This window comes from Eumetopias jubatus, unplaced genomic scaffold (genome assembly GCF_037043125.1).
Source record: "Eumetopias jubatus isolate StellerSeaLion01/CBP00866 unplaced genomic scaffold, mEumJub1_p1.0 scaffold_9, whole genome shotgun sequence".
Lineage (NCBI taxonomy): Eukaryota > Metazoa > Chordata > Mammalia > Carnivora > Otariidae > Eumetopias > Eumetopias jubatus.
In genome coordinates, this window is record NW_028274815.1 from 39221145 (window position 1) to 39242356 (window position 21212).

General features: G+C 40.3%; 1 protein-coding gene across 3 annotated transcripts in view; it reads right to left on the reverse strand.

The window, feature by feature from the left end:
* Positions 1-4333: 4333 nt before the first annotated feature.
* Positions 4334-21212, reverse strand: part of RMND5A (required for meiotic nuclear division 5 homolog A) — a 58672-nt gene continuing 41793 nt past the window's right edge. The window contains exons 5-10 of one of the 3 annotated variants that reach the window (XM_028122395.2): positions 11809-11975; positions 10896-11061; positions 8437-8539; positions 6276-6430; positions 5078-5165; positions 4334-4593 (exon numbers count right to left, since the gene is read on the reverse strand). In XM_028122395.2, coding sequence (XP_027978196.1) covers positions 5102-5165; positions 6276-6430; positions 8437-8539; positions 10896-11061; positions 11809-11975 — 655 coding nt within the window. In that variant the 3' untranslated portion in view covers positions 4334-4593; positions 5078-5101. Of the gene's footprint in view, positions 5166-6275; positions 6431-8436; positions 8540-10895; positions 11062-11808; positions 11976-21212 lie in introns of all 3 variants that reach the window. The other 2 variants (XM_028122394.2, XM_028122393.2) reach the window with 2 other exon arrangements.

Consider the following 21212-nt stretch of genomic DNA (forward strand, 5'->3'; position numbering starts at 1 on the left):
CCACCACGTTAGCTTGTCACTAAATAGAACAGACAGCTTAGCCCGGTTTTCTCCCTGGCAACGCCGACCGTACATGCCCCACTCCACCAGCAGCCCGTGAGTGGCTCCAGGGCTTCTCTTCCCAGTCATACACTATCACCCCAGCCAGAGGGTCCCAACCATCCACAGGACGCAGCATGCCCAGGGTGCAGGAGCCTGTAAACACGAATGCAATCTCCTCCTAGAAACTGGGGATGGTGCCCAGCCACCTCCTCTTCCACTGCTGGTGGCACAGAAACAGGACAGGATGGAGACAAAGCTATTTTCTTAAATTCTTTACACTCAGACCCTTAGCAAACACAGGCAGCAATGTTCTCTTCTTACAACTGACACCTCCATACTCCCTCCCTCATGCCTCTGTGACCTATCACATTTATACAGACTGGTTCCACAAAACTCTTTTTAAATGTGCATTTCTTTAATTTTTAAAAATATACACAGGAGAAGCCATGTGTTTTACATAGGAATAAACACATTAACAAAGCATTTGTTATAGTTTTCCAAAACTCTATTATATCAGTCTGAAATTTATAAATTAGGTATATCAGAACTTTTTAAGTCAAAATGAAATCCCTGAAACTACTGGATATGGTGGACTTTGTCCAAAATCAAATGAACAGAGAATATGAATATGGTTTGTGTTAAATAAGGTTTATTGTTAGCTTTATTGCCTATAGTCTATAAGATGCAACTTTATTGTGCCTTTGCAAACAGGATACATTTCTTAAAAAACTGATCAAAATTTTCCATACATATAGCTCTATATGATAGATTACAGTGCAACACTATTCTTGTTACATAATTCTAGAAATACTATAGAACCCAAGAGCACAGCGTAAGCAAAAGAAATACAATCCTGAGCCATCTGAACAAGATGATTTGATGAATCCTTTTAGTGTAGTTTAGAAAACACGGAGGAGGAAAAAAAAAATACATGCACGCTGCAGTCGTGAGCAAAATACATTAAATGCCTGTTCCTTGCTGGACACAGGTGCGGGGGGGAACGGTGAGTCTCGGACACATGCACACTCACTCACACTCCCATTTTCTTCTCCTGCTTCCCTCCCATCCCCGCTACATTCATTCCCACCCCTTCCCAAAAGAAAAGATCAGGCACTAAGTCCTAGTGAACCCCACATCTGCCTTGCTGGAGAACGTGAAGTGACTGCTAAAATAAGAGTGTAAATCCTCACCCACACACAACACGAAACAAAGCTTGTGCTGTCAGCCAATTCCAGCTGCTGTTGCCTCTTTGGAAGTAAACGAAGCATATGCTCACTACAGTTTAGCACTGTAGACGGAAATGTATTGAAAACAAATCTTTGTTTTCTCTATCTCTTGAAGTAAAATCAACAGTGGAAAACTCACCCTAAAACTAATTGCCTCATCTGCTATTAAAATACATTTGTCATTCTATTTTTGGTATCTACTCAATTATAGTTCAATAAGAACAGTTCATGAAGTTTGTACCTGCTTATGGTAAACACTATTGTACCACATAAAACCCACCACAGCTGGACAGGCTTATGGAGCACCAAATCTTCTATGTATGTGTTCCTTGCCAACATTCCCTCAAGACCACAGCATTCTAGTGTTACCAAAAATAATGTACGTAGAGTTAAGTAATGAAAGGTATTTGGTTTGTGTCTTCACCTTACACATCCTAGTGATGAAATTAACCAAACCATGCCTTCCCTGAAAATAACCTGAGTCTGCTGACTAAGCAAACTGACCAGCTTGACTGTCAGTCCACTAATCAGAAGTTGAGCTGGAAAACCAGAGGGCTAATGTCTACCAGCAGCTTGTCTTGTGCGAATAACCAAGAGTCCTTGGTTTTTGCAATATCTGTTGTCCCAAAGGCTGAACCACTGAGGTGGAAATAACTCACAGCATAAAGAATACTGAACAAACTACATACCTGTGGGACTACCTGGAGAGAAAAAGGATCCTCATTCCCCACATAATTTGGTGTGGGTTTTAGTGTCTGTGTATACATCAGCTGCTACAGAAAAATCAAAAGATTAACTTCATACCTTTCTTATTTTCAATTAAATGCTCATACACTCACAAAATACTCACACACCCTATGAATATGAGGTGGCTCTTCTCTTCAACATTTTTTAAAATCAAGAGGCACCAATACCCGTTCATTTTTGTATTAGAAGTTTCACATAATCACCACCAAAATAACAGAAATGGTATTTGTGATGATCACACTACGGAGAAAAAAGATTGAAAGACAAACTTAGCCACTGTACTTCAGATTGTACTTGAAAGCACAGACGCTCTGGCTAAATCAGAATCTAAGGTTCTAGTAAGGTTTTATTGGTTTAGCATAGTCCCATGGCCTTTGTCCATGACTGATGAATGGAATGGTTCCTAAGGAAATTGAGGAAACCACTCTGAAACTCTGTTTGCAATGTATATTATTATAATGAGTCTGACTCTAAAAAAACCTTGGCTCTATCATGACCAGAGCGTGACAAAGAGCATCCTCCTGTGCTGCTGACATAGCAGCTGACATACACAGCCTCAGCGATAAGGTCCTGACACCACTGCTGAAGGTGTTTCTAGAGTCGAAAGGACAACATGTTGTATTTCAGCATCTTTGGTTAAGGTCTGGCCTTTTCAAATCCACCTCTCCTTCACATTTAGTCACCAATGTTTTAAGTCCATGCAGTTAGTTAAAGGTCACAAGACATAATTTTCATGTTAAATTGTCAAATCAAGAGTGTCAAATTTCTGGCCCTACCTGCCCAGTAGGACTACAAGGACCTTACATAGGAAACTGTAAAATCAAATGCTTCAGTTACAAGCATGCTCTTTTTAAAGTTTCATGAGCTGCACAGAAAACTGTCAACAGGATTCCCCACACTGGGAGAGGGACAAAGCAGAGTTCTGGCTTGTGTCCTTAAAAGTGGCCTGAGACGACTATGTGAACTGTCTGGCCCCCAAAATATTTACCACCGGCCTCTTGAGCGACATCTACATTGTACAAATCTCATGTGAAGCCTGAACGTTTTTTAAGTGTTTGAGGTGAAAAGGTGAGACTAAGTTGTGAGTAAAGCTAAATTTGGCCTAGTGAGAAAAAAAGTAAAAAACAAAAACAAAAACAAAAACCATACTCTGGATTCTAACTCAAAGGGAAATATAGGTCATAAACCAGGTTTACATCCTCAGCCAGAGTTGCCTGGAATTCTCTACCCTCTCTTACGGAGTCCAAGGAGTTTCTCTCTGCTCTTTGCCTTCACTGCTTTAGTGGAGAGAGGGGAAACTTTAGGGAGAGTTTCAACAGGAAAGCAGAAACACAGGGATAAAGTCCCGGTGGGGCCAACAAGACAGAGGTCATCGGACAGAGCAAACACTCTGAGCAGGCCAGCCGCCATTCCTGGCTAACCCACCCGGCACACAGTAGCGCTCAGAGGAAGCCTGACCACACACAGCAGTCAAGCAGAGCTTTCCTGCAGTACCCCTTTCCTTTGAGACAAAATCCCTGCTCTCCCAGATAAACATTTCAGGACAAACCATGCGGGCTGGTATACGACTGCACATGCCGACACTCTCTAGGGAACTCAGCACCAAACCTGTTTTCTCCCTCCCTGCAAAAGAAACCAATCTGCAGTTTAAAATGCAAAGTGTCACGGTCCTCTTTCCTTCTGTATTTTCTTTTTTCTTTGTTTTCTTATCAAAGTTTTCCTATAGTGATGTTCAGTTCCATGTCAGACGAAATAAAGTTGCAAAATATTTGGTGATTTCCATGTAACATTCTTCTCATAATGAAGTGACTTAACGGGTGTAAGTCAGAAGTATGTCCACAGAATCCTTTCCATGTAGTTCGTTCATCATACAGAGAAAGACTCTTACACATGGCTATTTCTGGACAGTGCATTAAATGAAGATACCTCACAAGAGAAAAGATCATCATCTGTATCCATTAGAGTAATATACAGATTCACAGCCAATGAGATGATACACTTTGCAGAAGAGAGGCATTGAACAGTATACTATTCAAATACAAAAACAGCAATAAACATATTCTGCACTACAGAAAATATGCTAACTTCTAACTTTAAGGATTTAAAGTAACGAGTCTGGTAACTGCATATTAGGACTGGAACATGCTTCTTCCCTTCCAGATACACAATGTTTGATGCTGGTGCACATATATACACACACAAACAACACTGTGTCTGCAATGATATACAAATGAAACAGACAGCCAAGTCCTGAAGGCAGATTTCAGAGAATAGGGCTACCAAGACCAAGAGAGTAAATATTAACTTAAGAACACCTCTAACTTCAGAATTTCATTTTATTGAACACACTTTTAAAACAAGCACCTCTTGGCAATAAAAGCAAAGAAACAATAGTACTCCTTCCACTCCGTTCTAGTGGAAGACTTCTCACACCAACCTGCTAAATTCATGATGGAATTTGAAACAGGCAGCCCGCTGGGGCTACAAGCAGAGCTCAAATGCACATCTGCTGACTTCACGGTGAGAGCTGGAGCAGAGGAAAACATCAAAAAGCAAATTGGGAATCTATCACAGCTTTCTTCCTTAAGCAAAAAAAATGCAAATTAGTTTTATAACCACAATTCAGTTTTTCAAACTTTTTCTGAAGAATTTTCATTTAATTATGTATACATAACAGGAAGTAAAACTTTTTCACAAACATTCTCAAACCTTACAATTATCAAGAAATGACAAAAGTAAAAGCAGGAGATATATTAAACACATGGCAGGGAGGTTGATTTCTGTTTCTGCTCTTAAAAAGTAAAAAAATCACCATATAATTAAGTACAAAAACCTGCATTGAATGACAACTGCTGGTGTATTTACTTGATCAAAAATGAAGACCAAGAATATAATAAAGCCCTATGATAATATTCATCTGGAGCACTCCCCTCAGTGTGTGTACACTAAAATGTTGGCAAAGTTTCTGGAACATTAGCTTATATAAACACGGGAGTCCTCAGTTAGCTGCATTAAATGGAACGGTTCTCTTCTGAAATGCGCCACAATTCAGTTTCACTTACAAATTGCAAATTAAAGTTATTTCTTCAGAAAAATATCTGTTTGGCATCTCCTGGACTTTGTTCCATTGGACAATATGGACATTTTAATCTAAAGACAAAAAAGAAAATACTGAATCAAGGAACAAGATCAGTACCAAGCATTCAATTTTCATCTACAGAATGTCTCTAACAACTACACACACACACACACAATCTGTATTTTGTTTTGAGGGTTAACTGTGCTTTCTCTTAATATAACAGCCAAGCTCTGAAGGGTCACAAGTAAACACCAATCAAGCCAGACACTAAAATGAAGGCTCCTCTTCTGTAGAAATTAGTGAAAACTGTTTCGTAAACAAGACAAAGACAACGGTTTTGAAAACTGCTTTTGCGGTTTTAAAAGTCAATCCAATTCTTCTCCTCCAAAGTTTAGGTTTTTCCTGTCTTTAAACAAGTTTCAAATGTACTGGTCACAGAATGCAGTGACGTGCGGCAAACGTGACACGAGGTGCGGAGCCTAGAAGAGCTGCACAGAGCGGCAAGCTCGAGGCACCTGGAAGGCAGCAGCACCAGCAGGGTTGCTGCATGGGCTGGGAAGGGCACAAGAAGCTTCAGTACATGCCAGGACCTTCTTTCAAAAGAAAGACTTTACCATAACGGGTCTGAAATGAACTCCAATGAAAAATGTTCTAACTGCCTAAACTAGAAATGGGCTTTTGAGCCTTTTTTTTTTTTTAATAAGGTGGGCCCATTATGGGTATAAAACTTATAAATGTATATATTCTTTGAATTAGCAATTCCAATTCTACAATTTACATATCACATGTAGATAAAATAATTCACTTTATAACAACAAAAGTTAAAGGTTCATTGATAAGGAACCGGTTAAATAAATTACCACATTTCCATACGGTAGAATACTCTGCAGCTTTAAAAACGAATGAGGGCTCTCTCTGTAGCATATAAAAGACCTCCAAGATATATCAAGTAAAAAAAGCAAAGCTTAGAACATATATAGTTTGTTACATTTCGTGTAAAGGCAGGGCACAATGACAATGTACTGCCTACCCCAAAAGTTAAGATTAAAGAACATGCATATAAATCTAATCACCAAATTTATGAATAAAAAGACTGACAAAAAAATCAGATACCACCCCCCCCCCCACTAAGTTCCAAAAGAAAAATGTTTTTACCAACGTTTAAAAAGTCAGACACTTACTTGCTACCATTAAACATTTTATTCAGGGCATCTCTTGATATAATATGACCACAGACCAATTTCATGGGTGGGTTGTTATCTGTTGTTTGCTGACGAAGAATGGGACAGGCAAATATAGAGTGATACCAGCACTTTTTACCAAGGTCCACTTCAATCTTAAAAACAGTAAAAAGGCTCAAGTTATATTTCAGAAAACCATCTACAATGTTAATATGCACTGGGCAGCAAAAACATTTATCAGTCTACTCATCTGAATTTAACTTTTTACAGCACTCTTACCCCAAAGATGGGTAGTCTTAGGGATCCAAGTGTTACTTCATAATTCTAGTTAACCTTCAAAATTATTTACAACACTACTTTTCAAACCGAATTCTGATGTTTGAGGAGTCAAAGGGAAGGCAATTCTCTAGAAGTCAAACAAACACTCTTGAAAATTTGTCAGGATATACCCTAAGGGCAAAACCCACCAGAAACTCTGTTTTGTAGCTCACTTAGGTGGGTGATAAAATTCAGTGTAATAATAATTATTTTAAAGGCAGACTAAACAAGGTTTACTTTTGTGCAAGCTTCAGATCTGAGTTTCCCACGTTTTGTGTGTTAACAGTCCAGAGAAACCACCTGAAACAAGGACTTGACACTCAAGCTCAGCAAGACCTTCCACAATCTGTACGTCAGAGCCCATGGCAGGTGTCTCGATTATTTTTCTTCAGAGTGAACAAAACAAACAAAAGCTATGAAATCACCAAACACAGTGATTGGCACATGACAGTGGCTCCACAGACGTCAGCTGTTTTCTTTCCATCTAAAATGGTTTAATCAATATAAAGTCTATTACCCAGACTCTTTCAAGAACGTTGACAAAGTGTAACAGAATAATCCTGAGAATAAACGGCCAGATCATCACCTCCCATTGCTTTACTACCCTGACACGCAGGCTTTTCAAGCAGATTCAGATTTCAGTATGCTCTATGCTAGTGCCAAATGTCACAGATGCTCCTAACACAGCTCGGAAACTGCCAGACTCTTGCAGGCACCTGCCTCAGCAAAGCAAGTGAGGGCTCAAGTTCTTTTCCCGTGTTCAAATGAGCAGCAATGAAGCAGGGCAGCTGCCTGTATCTTGACCACACCCAGCACTGGCAGTGCACCTGTGTCTTTAATCAAAACAGATCTCCGAGGAGAAGCTGGGGCAACCAACTGATAGTTACCAGCTGGAAGTAACTGCAGATAAACCTGTGCACAGGTGTGGCAAAAAAGAAGTGAAACTCCAAATGCATATTTAGCCTTTTAGGATCTCAACAGGAACCACGACAGGAATGGTAATTCTAGTCAGAGTTTTAGTGCCTGCTCTGGCACTAAGTGAGAGATCCAGTGGAAACTCTCATATAGTGACCTTTGTCACTCCATGTCATGACTACTAGGGCAGCAAAACTGGAGTACCTACTATGTGTCCCATCTTATTCTAAGCATGCCAATGTTATCTCTAGCCTTTAATAGTCCCATAAAGAGAAGGATGGTCCCCATTTTAGATCTGGACCAACTACTGCTTAGAGAAGCAGTAGAGCTGGCAAGTGATGGGAGCTAATGTTTAAAATCATGGTCTGTTCCATGACAGCAGTGGACACAGCACCGGAAGGCCACTGATGACTGCAGGTGTCCCAGGGACAACCTTTATTTTAAAAGCTATGTGCTATTTTAATAAGTACAAATCATAATCTCATAAATATCAATGCTTAAGACAAAACTAAATTTAACCAACTGACTCACTGCTTTTATATTTTAAAAGAATCATGGTGTAAAGTGGTTTGTCAACTACACTGCAGAACACAACGCATGCTAAGTGTATACCTCCCACACACCTGTGATGTCTTCCTTCATGAGTTTGCACTGCCACTCTAAGTCAAAATTTTATTTTTCTAAGTAAAAAAAAAAACAAAAACAAAAACAAAAAAACTCCAGTGCTTCCAAAATGTACTAGCTTCCCACTTCTATTGTTTAATGATGTCTACACATAACATAAAAGAATCCCGGCTGAACGGCTATAATAATGTTCTCTGGTTAAAAGGCAAAAGGTTAAAAGGCAAAACAGGCATTTTAAACCCTTAACATCCATGTCCTCCTAACGGCAGGAAAAAATGAACAACCAATAGAAAGTGGAACTCACGGGTAATTCATCTTTCTGGTTCCAAACTCCAGTGCACTGCCTCTGTTCAATCACAGCTTTGATATTAATTAAAGCTGGCAGCGCCACACAACCTGCTGAGAAACTGGGGGAGCAGAAGAAGAAATGTCAGTGCCAGGCCAGGTGGCAGACAGCCTGGTCCTAGGAAATGTCAATTCCTCCAGGCTCCAGGTGCCGAGGGCCCTGGCCATTGGACAGGGCACAAAGCCCTCTGCTTTGCTGAATTAACACCCCAAAAAAGCTTTACATTTTACAAAACCACCAGATTCAACAGGCTCTGCTTATCAGTCATGAATGACACTCTGAAACAGTTTGCATATAGACCAGGACAGCCCTGCCCAGGGCAGAAGTGCTCATTTCTCAGATCTGGAAGTGCTGACAGTCAACGCTCAGCTGAGTCCCTCTTCAGGACTATCCTCACTTGAAGCAAGTCACCTGACCAGGGTCACATGTGATGGATTGCTCTGTGTGAGGACACAGAAGCCCAGTTCTGTTGCCCCAATTTGGGACAATTCCACAGGCCCATCAGAGCTCCAGAGCTCCTCAGGGAGGGGCTGAGGTCTTTGATAAGACACTGCAGTCCAACTTACCCTCTGCCTAATCTTGCTTTCATTTCTCCACCAGGGCTGATCCTAAAGAACTTCCTGCATGTCAATCTCCACCCTTTCACAATCTGTTCCCCCAGAGAACCTGACCTGCAGCCTGGTCATGCCTTAGAGTTAACTGGACCAGTGTCTCCTATGCTCAGGTGGAACACCCTATGGAACACAGACGGTACCTTATTCATTTTTGTAGCCCACACAATGCCTGGTACATAGCAGGGATTCAAAACACTTGAGGAATTAAAGAGAGAGCTAAAGGTCATTTTCTTAAAACAGGTTCATAAACTTCTTGGCTTCAGAACCCACTTACATGCTTAGATATTAAGAATCTCAAAAGACATTTGTTTTTGTGGGTTATAGCTATCATTATTATACTAGAAATTAAAACTGAAAAATTTTTTAAAGTTATCAATTTAAAATAATATATTACATGTTACAAGTAACATTCTTACCCCAAAAAAAACCTCTATATTTTCCAAACCAAAAATAAATTTGTGAGAAGACTGGCACTCTTTACATTTTTAACAAATCTCTCTAATGCCTAGCTTGATAGAAAACAGATGGATTCTTATATCTTCTTCTGCAATCTGTTCTGTTAATTGAAGTAAATGGGGGAAAAAATCTAGCTTTAAACAGATATGTGGTAATTTAACTGCCTTTTCAGATAATTGTGATATTCCCCTTTAATGCCACACCAAAACTCAACAAGGGATAGTTTCTTTTTTTTTAAGATTTTATTTATTCATTCGAGACAGAGATACAGAGAGAGGGAAAGAGAGAGATCACGAGCAGGGGGAGAGGCAGAGGGAGAAGCAGGCTCCCTGCTGAGCCAAAAGCCAGACGTGGGGCTCGATCCCAGAACCCTGGGATCACGACCCGAGTCGAAGGCAGACACTTAACCATCTGAGCCACCCAGGCGCCCCAAGGGATAGTTTCTTAAGGTTAGTTGCAAAGTGAAATCTGAATCCTTATCATTGAATCTTTTTGTATGCTACTACATTAAAATCCAACTGTCTCATACTGTGAATGAATCTTCTACTCACGTATGATTTTGTAAGATCACAGCGAATTAAGATCTTCTAAGTGTTAATACATTTCATTATACAATATCAAAGAACTCAAACTCATTAATATCACCAATCTCATCAGAAAAGTACTGGGAAGCTGTTAAGCCCACAGTGGCAGGTAAAAGTTTCCCCAAATTTCTATTTTAGCTTAAACTCATGAATTTAAAATATACAAAAAGACAGCTGCTTTCCTTGACATGACTCACTTCATACATGTGAAAAAACATCTGCCAAAAACCTAAGTGTAATTAATTGGTTTTTGAGACAAGCATGATACTTTGGCTTGACGCTGAACTGCTTTATGAGAACTTCCTACTCTTCACAAAGAATATTAAAAAGATGTGTAGTTAAAGGTCAGGATGTAATAAAACTAATAATTTTTAAAGAACAGTCTGAAGTGAAGCTAGTGTCTTAAACTGCAAGTGGGTGGTGGAGTACAGCGTGTGAGGAATACAGCGAGTCCTTCCAGAGTCTGGGACCACCGCACTGATCTGTGCTAAGGCTCGAGCAGTTTAATCCACTATTATGTCTGCACCATCTGCGCAAATATCAACACAGTGGAAAAGGTTCTCAGGGACACCCAGAGGTTCACGGGTCACACTGTTCTAAAACTGTCTCACTGCCAATTGTGATGATCTCTTGAAATACCAACTGTACCGTCCCTCAGAAAGACAAACGTTGTCTTCAGGTTTGACAATGAGAACTACACAAGAAATTAAGAAAAAACAAAACAAAGCAGCACATATTTCAATAGCACAACCAATCTCCATACCTGACGCTGAGAGGGGACTCCACCGAGAGCCCCAGGAGAGCACAGGCATCCCTCGTAAAGATGTCACAGATGTCAGCCCACTGGTTTGCATCAAGTAGGTGAACATACGGCGAATTCTCTATCCCTTGTCTCAGGTACACAAGGCTTCCCATCAAAACCTGAATGTCTATGCAAAAACAGCAGCAATTTGTAAGTGTGAATGATCACACCCGAAATAGGTGCTGAGAAAGGCAAAAATTCCCCCAACTGACATAGCCTAAATTATTAACAATGTCTCTTAAAATTCTCGTCCTTAAGCTTGGTTTCTCCCTTCAACCTAAATTAGAGAAATGGCAGAGAGAAAGGGGAAGAAAAGGAAAGCATTAAATATGAACCTCAAGTTATTTTTATACACAGCATCGTCTAACTACCACTGTCTAGAGCAGTAAAGATGACATCATAAATGAGGCCATCACAGACTGCTGGCCGCAGAACTGGCCAGAACACTGGTACCCCCACACTGGCGCTCAGTGTCACTGCTGTCACCCTGGTGCGCCCTCAGACACTGTGTGGGGGCAGTATCAGCAGCACTGGGGGTGGCCTTGCTCTTTCATCCTAGAGGCTTCAATGTTTTACTTTTGTTCTAGGTCCAGGCAGACCTTTGCCTAAGTGATTATCATCTACAATTCTTTCAGTTCATTAGCAAATATGTATTACATCTCCTTAAGATAAACTCAAATCCCAGTGGTGGCTTTAGGTCTGTTTCAAATATCAAAAACATTCAGGGCGCCTGGGTGGCTCAGCTGGTTAAGTGTCTGACCGTGGATTTCAGCTCAGGTCTTGATCTCAGGGTCGTGAGTTCAAGCCCCATGTTGGGCTCCACGGCCAAACAAAGAGAAAAACAAGTATCAAAAACATTTGACTCCAGACTCACCTTTCTGATGATTTAGGGCAAATGGCTGAAAATTTTTAGCATATTGTAATGCCTCTCGCTGATTCGTAGTTCCACCCATTAATAAGCTAATAAAATACAGTCTGTGTAGTTTAAATTCCAAGGAGCTGTTCTGGGCTATGAGCATTTCTCGGTTTGATACTGCCCATCTAAAGAAAAAGCGGAAAAGATTTTAATGCAATTAAGAGCATATTCGAATGTCAAAAAGTCTTTGAAACCTAGCAATACGATAAAAGGGTTTGGTCTGCCATCTTGTGGAAATCAGTGGTAACATCAACTCCCTGACCCAGAGACTTGTACAGAAAATAAACAGAACTACACCCAAAGAGGCACTTCAGCCAGTGAAAGGAAGAAAAAAATATTAAGTCAGATGACAGTTACATATTTAGTAAGGTTTTACACCAAGACAAAATTGACTCTGATGAGTCACATGATATTTTTGGAACTATACAAGCCCACACTTTGAAGCAGGTGTCAGCCAAGAGATCCACTACTCTTTCCCCGTTAAACTGGCATATTTATAAATGAATCACAAGATTCTGAATGGGAACCATCCATTTTTAGACTTCTGTTGGGTGCAACATTTTGTGCTACACACTCTGAGATTAAAAACAGCAAACACCGGTATTTGCCTCAAGGTGCTTTCAGTCCAATCAGGCAGATAAAACTACATATATATGTGCCAAAATGATTCGTACAAACAGTGCTAATGAGAGAAAGAACAATGTTCATTTTTGAGTGATCCAAAGTACAGGGACTCAGGCCTCTACAGTACAGTCAGGATAACCAATCTTGAGCCGGGACTACCACTTCAGGTGGGTGCTAGAGCAGAAACATACACCAAGCCAGTTGTTAAAATCAACTTTGCAATCAAGTGGTAAGGAAGCATATTAAGATGTAGAAGCTGTTACTATCATATTCTCCTTTAATCTGACCTTTAGTTTGACAAATAGTCCCCTCCTAACCCATTTCACCAAGGACCACTGGAACCTGAACTGGGTATGAATATAAACCTGGAGTAGCTCTACAAACTACAAAAGTAAAACGTCTCAGGTTATTCATAAGGGATTGGCTGACTGGGATTAGACCTCAGAGAACTGTACTTTTACAGGATCCTACCCTAAGGGTTGCACACGCACATGAATATTCTAATCAACTTGTGGATGCATCCAAATCTTAAGAGCCCAATCATGAAGCTTCTCTGACCTAAAAATAAATGATTGTTAAAAATATTAATCACCTGAACTTTGGAAATATTTATTTAAATGTAAGTAAGCCTTGAATCGTTGCCTGGCACTAACACAAATGCAGTCAAGCTGCAACACCAAGGGATAAATCCCGCTGACACAAACAAGGTACTTTTGGCAGCAATCTTTCATGAATGCCCAACCAACCATCAGTACCAAAAGTATTGTGCTTTTGGCAATCTCTAAGTTTGTCAGGCGCCTTCTTGATTTCCAGTTCCAAAGAGTACATTTATTTTTTTAATTTAATTCCAGTACAGTTAATATACAGTGTTATATAAGTTTGTGTACAATATGATTCAACAATCCCATACATCACCTGGTGCTCATCACTACAAGAGTATTCCTCAATCCCCATCACCTATTTAGCCCATCCTCCCACCCCACCTCCCCTCTGGTGACCATCAGTTTGTTCTCTTTAGTTAAGAGTCTGTTTTTTGGTTTGTTTGGGGTTTTTTTTTTTAATGTTTTTTATTAAAGATTTTATTTATGTATTTATTTTGACAGAGACACAGCGAGAGAGGGAACACAAGCAGGGGGAGTGGGAGAGGGAGAAGCAGGCTTCCCGCTGAGCAAGGAGCCGGGAGCCGGGACCATGACCTGAGCCGAAGGCAGATGCTTAAGGACTGAGCCACCCAGGCGCCCGTTTTTTGGTTTATCTCTCTCTTTTCCTTTGCCTGTTTTCTTAAATTCCACACGAGTGAAAACACATGGTATGTCTTTCTCTGACTGACTTACTTCACTTAGCATTATACCCTCTAGCTCCATCCATGCCATTGCAAATGGCAAGATTTCATTCATTCTTTTTTTATGGCTGGATAATATTCCACGATGAATCTACACCACATCTTCTTCATCCATTCATCTATGGACCAAGGAGTACATTTAAATCAGGTTACTTACCAAAGTTTATCCTGCTCCCTCACACACATAAGAGCATGAGTATGTTTTCCTACTAACAAGTAAGGAGAGGCAGCAAGCTTTTTCTTTTTTCTGTTTCTGATATGAGGTACATGTGTAAAAGTTTGTAGAGTCAAAGAAGGGACCTAACAGAGAGTAACTACAAATTTCAATAAACAATGAAAGCCAGCAGAGAAAGGGCAGAGTCCTTAAGTAGGCAATTCACAAAGGAAGAAAATCTATTTCATCTTCCCAGATGTTCAGGATATAATACTACAGGGGGGAAAAGTTGTGCTATGTAGGAAAATTAACTATGACCCCAAAGAAGTTGGACTGCACACATTATTTACCAACTGCTCTGGCACGGGCTAGGACAATCCAGGACAGGGCACCAACTATCAGAGCAGCACCAGGAGGCTAGAAACAACGGAAGGACACAGCACGGAGTAGTAGCTAACTAGCTAACCACTAGCAGGCAGTCCAGAGGACAGTGATTTAACACATACTCCATGCTGTCCAATGTTTTCTAAATGTTCTATAATGAACATATATTACTTTTATAGTTAAGAAGGTAATAACTTTTTAAGCAAATGCAAAAGTAAACAAAATTTCTTAACTTCCTTTTTTTACCAGAACTTACAGACTAATTGCAAATTACATTTCCTAAAAGTAATTCAAGCCATGAATTATGAATTTAAGCTCTGCAAACTCTAAATATATGTAACCCATTTAACTTGGAGAGGTATTTACTTAGACAACATAGTTCCTAATTTACCACTTATTTTTACCCACCTTCAAATTTAGCTATAAACAAGGCTACAAAATAATCAGAAAAAACTAACATTGCTAGTTCCTGACCTCCACCCCCACCATGAGATCTTTAGGAAAGTGAATAGATATTGCATTACAAAAAGGAGTTGGAGTATGGGGAGAATGCAAAATCCAAATTCACAGAATATAAGTTATCATGTGTTTCTAAAATCGTATTTCTTGACATTCTATCCTTAAACAATGTATTATCTTCATATATTAAGATATATCAATGTATCAATGTATATCTTCATATATTAAGCCTAAATCTCACAAAGCAAGGGATTAGATTAACCATTTCTAAGCTTCTCCCTTTCTGGAAAAATGTCATCTGGTAAACTAAGGATCTCTGCCCCCAAACATGTAAATAACATTTAAGGACTAAGATAAAAACCTTACCCTATGGTACCTCTCCCTCATACTCCAAGACTCTACCCCCAGGTACCCACATTTGTATTTTCCTGACCCCAATTCCTCGGCCATAGCTAACTGGCCAGGTAAACATTGGTTTTAAAGTCACGCTCTTGTGTTGTCTCCTATAAGCGAGTTCATCTATCCTTTATATCCTTCATGATCACTTTACAATCCCGTATCTTTTGTTAAGTTCTTGATGGTTGCCTTCCTTGACAATCATCGTAACACTTGCCTTAACTAATCTTTGGAGCCTGGGCACAAATTTCACAGCAGCATCTTTAGCCACACTAGCAGCCTCCCCAGAGAGCTCAACATTAGTCAATTCATGATGACTTCTGAATTGATGAAACCATCTCTGACTGGCAATAAAGTTCTTCACTCTCCTTGTGATCACTGTTTTCTTTCATGGAGGCAACTAACTTCAACACAACCTGAATGTCAGCCAAACTGATGGAGGTTTTTTTTTCCTTAAACAATCTTCAATCTGAACTAGTAGTAAATGCTCCGTTTAAACCATAGGCAGCTTTCTGTTCCTCGTGCAATTTAAATTAAAAGATGTCAAAGTGCCTCTACTTTGGTTTTTATATTCATTGGGCTTTTTCAGTATGCCTTATATCATAACTTCATATAGGCCTACGTCTCATCCTAGCTTCCCCCTGCCATTGTCATTTTTCAAATCTTTCTAATCACATTTAATTTCACTTCTAGCAATTCATCTTTGTTGACTAAACTCCTCTTTCAACTACCCATTTCTGTAATATGCTGTGGGTTCACCTCTAGGAGATGAGCAGGCAAGACAACTACACACTTGCTGTCTGAGGGTAACAGATGCTCAGTGACCAACCACTGACAGACCTGGAAGAAAGTGATGTGGTTGGCTGTGATCATGATGCACATCTGTTATTCATGTAGTGATTTGTGGACCGAAGAGCTGGGAGGACACTTTGTAGTTTATGCAGTTACTTACAGTTAATATACTGTGGTACCTGAAATCTGAACCTTGTTGTTGGGGGGAACCTCAAATGTGGTAACTGAAGTCCAAGCATACCGAAATTGTACAGAGAAGACAGCCCATAGGCTCAATAGAGAAGGCAGAGAGGGGAGGAAAGAGCATCTTGGAGAGAGGGGAGAAAGAGCATCTCACAGGGAGAAGGTTATTCTGTGGCTACCAGGAAGGCCCAGAGCGGCACAACGGCACAACTGAGACAGATGCAACATTTGAGGAACTGAGCAAGTCCATGTGTCTAGGGCACAACTCTTAAAGAACCAGAAAGAAAACTAGAGTAGTTTTCTTTTTCTCACCAAGATCCCTGTCCCTCCGTTTTTCTTTTCTGAGAGGAAGAGAGCTCGGATGGAAAACCAAGAGGTTTATGCCAGGAGGGGAAGTTATGCAACACAGGGGTGGGTGTCGAGGGAGAAAGCAATGGTTGGCCAACAGGATGAACTAGAGGCGTTTGTCATGTGGTGTGAAGAATCAAAGGAGGAAAATAGCCATGCTGAGAATAGAATGGAGATAGCGGTGCAGGCCAAGAAAAACACACAAACATATTCAGATAACGTGATCTAGCAACTTCCATTACCATCGAGTGATGTGTCCAGGTGAATTAAAATTAGTCTAGATAGAAGACTTGTTTGCTCTATGACATTAGAAGCCATGAACCTACCTCCCAATGTAGGTGCTGGTTAATTTTTGCAGAAGTACAATCAGAAAGTGAGCAGCTGAGAACAGAGTTGAAAACCTCAAGGCCCACGCTCAATTACCACATATTCTACAGCTTTCCTAAATAATCTCTCCATCCACAGAACTCTAGATGTCCTTTACCTGAACTTCTCACATGGCTCAACTCATAATCTGTTTGATAGGACAGTTTCTGGTCTTTTATATGGCAGGAACTCTGTCTTGCTCATCTCGGCACACCCCCTTACTTTGAAGGGGGACTACTGATAAAGAGTACAGATTACTAGAGCCAACTACGCATGGACTTCAATCTTAGCTCTGCAGTGTGAATTTGGGCAATCTGTTACTCAATTCTCTAAGATCTGTTTCCTTACTGTAACATGGTGGTACCTCAAAGGGTTGGGGGCAGCAAATGAGGGGCTAATTAAAGCACTGAGCATAGAGACAGGCACAGATACTCGATAATAAGGTTCTTAATTTGTATTTACTGAATGAATGAACTCTAACCGTTCTTCAGAGTCATCATTTTTATTAAGAAAATTATACTTAAAAGACAAGAGTTATTTGGGCACTTCCATATAGTATTCAGTGCTGTTTTGATGTTTACAGCACCAACAGTGTGGGAATACGATGATACGCATGTATCATTTAATCCTCTTCAAAAAAATTGTCAAGTTTTATTTATTTGACAGAAAGAGAGAACACACACACAAGCAAGGGGGAGGGCAGGCAGATGGAGGGGGAGAAGCAGACTCTCCGCTGAGAAGGGAACCCAATGCGGGGACTAGATCCCAGGACCCTGGGATCACGACCTGAGCTGAACGCAGACGCTTAACCAATGGAGCAACCCAGGTGTCCCAAAATTTGTCACACTGACTATTTGGGTATTTGATTCGCTGAGCAGGAATAAAGGGTAGGAGGCAGTCATAGCCTTGATTAACCTGGTAATAACCAAATCCAAATACTACAAAGCACAGGAAACTACAAAAGCATGAAATATAATTGGCCCCCAAAACTTAACTATTTAGCAACAGAAGACACATAAAAAACTAGTGAAAGGGGCACCTGGGTGGCTCAGTCGTTGTGCATCTGCCTTCTGCTGGGGTCATGATCCCAGGGTCCTGGGATCGAGCCCTGCATCAGGAAGCCTGCTTCTCCCTCTCCCCCTAACTTGTGTTCCCTTCTCTCGCTGTGTCTCTCTCTGTCAAACAAATAAATAAAAAATCTTAAAAAAAAAAAAAAAAAAAACTAGTGGAAATCTTAAGGAGTGCTGTATTCTGAGTAATGGCATTTCCAGCAGAAAACTTTCAATTTTTAATTTTTAAAAGAAAACAACTAGCATGATACTACAACCAACAAGCTAGCTGAACATTCAATTAAATTATAATTTCACTTTTTTTAAAAGATTTTTTATTTACTTATTTGACAGAAAGAGACACAACGAGAGAGGAAACACAAGCAGGGGGAGTGGCAGAGGGAGAAGCAGGCCTCCTGCTGAGTGAGGAGCCAGATGCGGGGCCCGATCCCAGGACCCTGGGATCATGACCTGAACCGAAGGCAGACGCTCAACGACTGAGCAGCCACCCAGGCGCCCGTTTTGTTTTGTTTTTAAATTCTGCTCCCAAATCTCCAATGTGGGCCATGAGAGCACCATCAGCTTTAGAACTATTCCTTGTTTAAAGGAACACTGTAGGATGTAGGGAAACCGCCCCCCCCACCAAGGCACCAGTAAGGTCACTGATGTCACAATTATCTCTGTTCACTGCCACTGTATTCTCTGATAAAGAGATCTTTTGTGCCTCTTCCGTAAAAAGACTTAAAAACAATACTACTGACTTAGGTGACTAAGTTAGAAGCAACCCACATCCACACAATTATCCCACAAAGCATTAAGCATTAATTATCCTAACTGCCAGGCCTCTGAAAAGACTTGGCACATTGTTAGCTCCATATTTAGAATTTCCATGTTATTCCAGAAATAATTAAAACAAGATCCCACCTCCACAGTTAGCTGTTGTCCTGCAGGAACCTAGCTGACAGCCCCATCTATTTACCCCTCTCCGCTCATCATTTTGCCGACCTGGGTTGGTGCCTATTTCTGGTAATAATGAAATAAAAATACCTCTTGCCAATTCCCACAGACACTCCACTACACCTTTCACCGCATTTTTAAAGGCTTACAAATATATTCTTTTCTGGTCTCCTTTACGGGCATATTCTTGGTGGGTAAAAGCTGAAATTCTGAGAAATTGATGACATTTCTTTACTCCACAGGTGTGGACTTGGCTGAATGTTACTGGTGACCAAGTCAAGTGCTTAAAAAATTCAGAGAATGGCAAAAATGACAAAAATCAAAGTCACCCAAAAGGGTTAGAGTCCTATATCTTTGCTTTAGAGACCATGGCTAACATTTCATTTCTGAGATATTTTCAAATGGCAGTTTCTCAGATAATCCATGGATTGAGTCCATCCCTGGGACTACAAACATTTTACTCACCTCAGAACTGGTGTGAATCTTTGTCCTTCTTACATGCTATTTTAAAAAAACCACAAACTACAGTATTACACATTTGGATCTACTTAAGAAAACAACACACACATTTCTAGCTTGAGCCTCTGAGTAATGCAGGGTCTGGTAAGAGTGCCCAACAGCTACATGTGGCAAGTGGCCACCATACTGGACAACACAGTTCTACAGATTAGTGATTTTTTTTTTTTTTTTTAAAAAGCGCTTAAATATGGGGCGCCTGGGTGGCTCAGTCAGTTAAGTATCTGACTCTTGGTATCGGCTCAGGTCACAATCTCAGGGCCATGGGATCGAGCCCCACGTCAGGCTCTGCGCTGGGTGCAGAGTCGGCTTGGGATTCTCTTTCCCTTCCCCCCACTCACGCTCTCTCTAAAATAAAATAAGTAAATCTTAAAAAAAAAAAAAGTACTTAAATATGACATGCTTTATTTACTGCTAATTTCCTACAACAAACCCCAAAAGATTTTTCAACCTAAATCAATCTAAATAAGAGATCAGCATTTTACAAACATAAACTCCAGAGTTTTTCCTCTTGGTTCCCATTCCTGGCCTAGTTCAGCTCCTTATTCTTTTAAACACTTAATCTCAGGGACAGTTAGTTTCAATTTTGCCCTTCTTTTTAAGAAGATTCCCAATTCTTCTATAGTCATGGTTCACCCACTCGTTTCCAATATCCTCAAGTACTTGGTGAGGATATACTGAACTCTTCCTCCTGAAGAATACCTATTGTGTTGAAACTGCATATAAACTTTTGCTAGCAACAAACATAAAACAGATAACAGAAAATGATATTACCACCCTAAGTATTTCTTCCCTTTTGGCCTTTATAGTCCACTGAGCTATCTTTTGTATCGTTTCCACCAGGTACCTCTTTCCATTTTCGATTAGCTTCTTTTTAATAGAGTAGCTCCTTCACCACCACACTTAGTACATGGGCACAGTGAGTTAAAAATGTATGCCTTCACTTACCTCTTCTGCCTTTTCAGAATTAAGAACCACCCTGAACAAAACAAAACGAACAAAAATAAAAACAAAAACTCAAACTCTGGGGGAAAAAAATCCAACTTGTTCAAACTTTGATTCCTTTTCTCCAATGGTATATCTATCAGAGCCTTCTTTCTTCTGTGGCTCTATGTGGCTATTAAAAAAAAAATGCCTGAGTCAGCAAGACTGCCCACCTATAAGAAGCCAAAACTAAAAACAAAACAGACACCAGAAACTGCTTAATCATTGTCACCCCCATTTCCAGTGGTAGCCAAGGCTCTCTGATCAAGTGCTACAGCTTGCTCCCTTCATTTTCATTTTCTAAAACCTTTCTCCATGTATAAACTGTTTTCTTCACTGATACTACAATTTCTCTAAGTCTGGCAAGCAATTTCTTCTCCTTAGAGCCACTGTTCACACCACAAAGAGACCACAATGGCAAGCTCATCCCACACCCCACCCCTCTGTGGTTTTTATTTCTAGCCCCACCTAATCACTAGGCTTGGAGATGGGAGTCCTCTCATTTTTCAACAGCCTGTCTGATACTGTTCATGGCCTAATCTAAAATCCTTCTGTGGTCTAAACTAACAAAATCTTTCTCTTTCTTCTGTGAAAAATTCTTTTAACTTCACTCTCTCTCTTTCTCATAACCATTCAGTCACTTTCTGTTCCCTCATAGCATTCTACTGAGGCTTTCCAAACAGAACTGCAAATTCTTCTAAAGGAGTGCTAGGAGGCCCCTGGGCCTGCTTCTCAGTGTTGAAAAACCAGGTTTCCAAGTCTGCAAAGTTCTAAGTCAGATCCTAGGCTGTGGCAAATCCACCAAGGT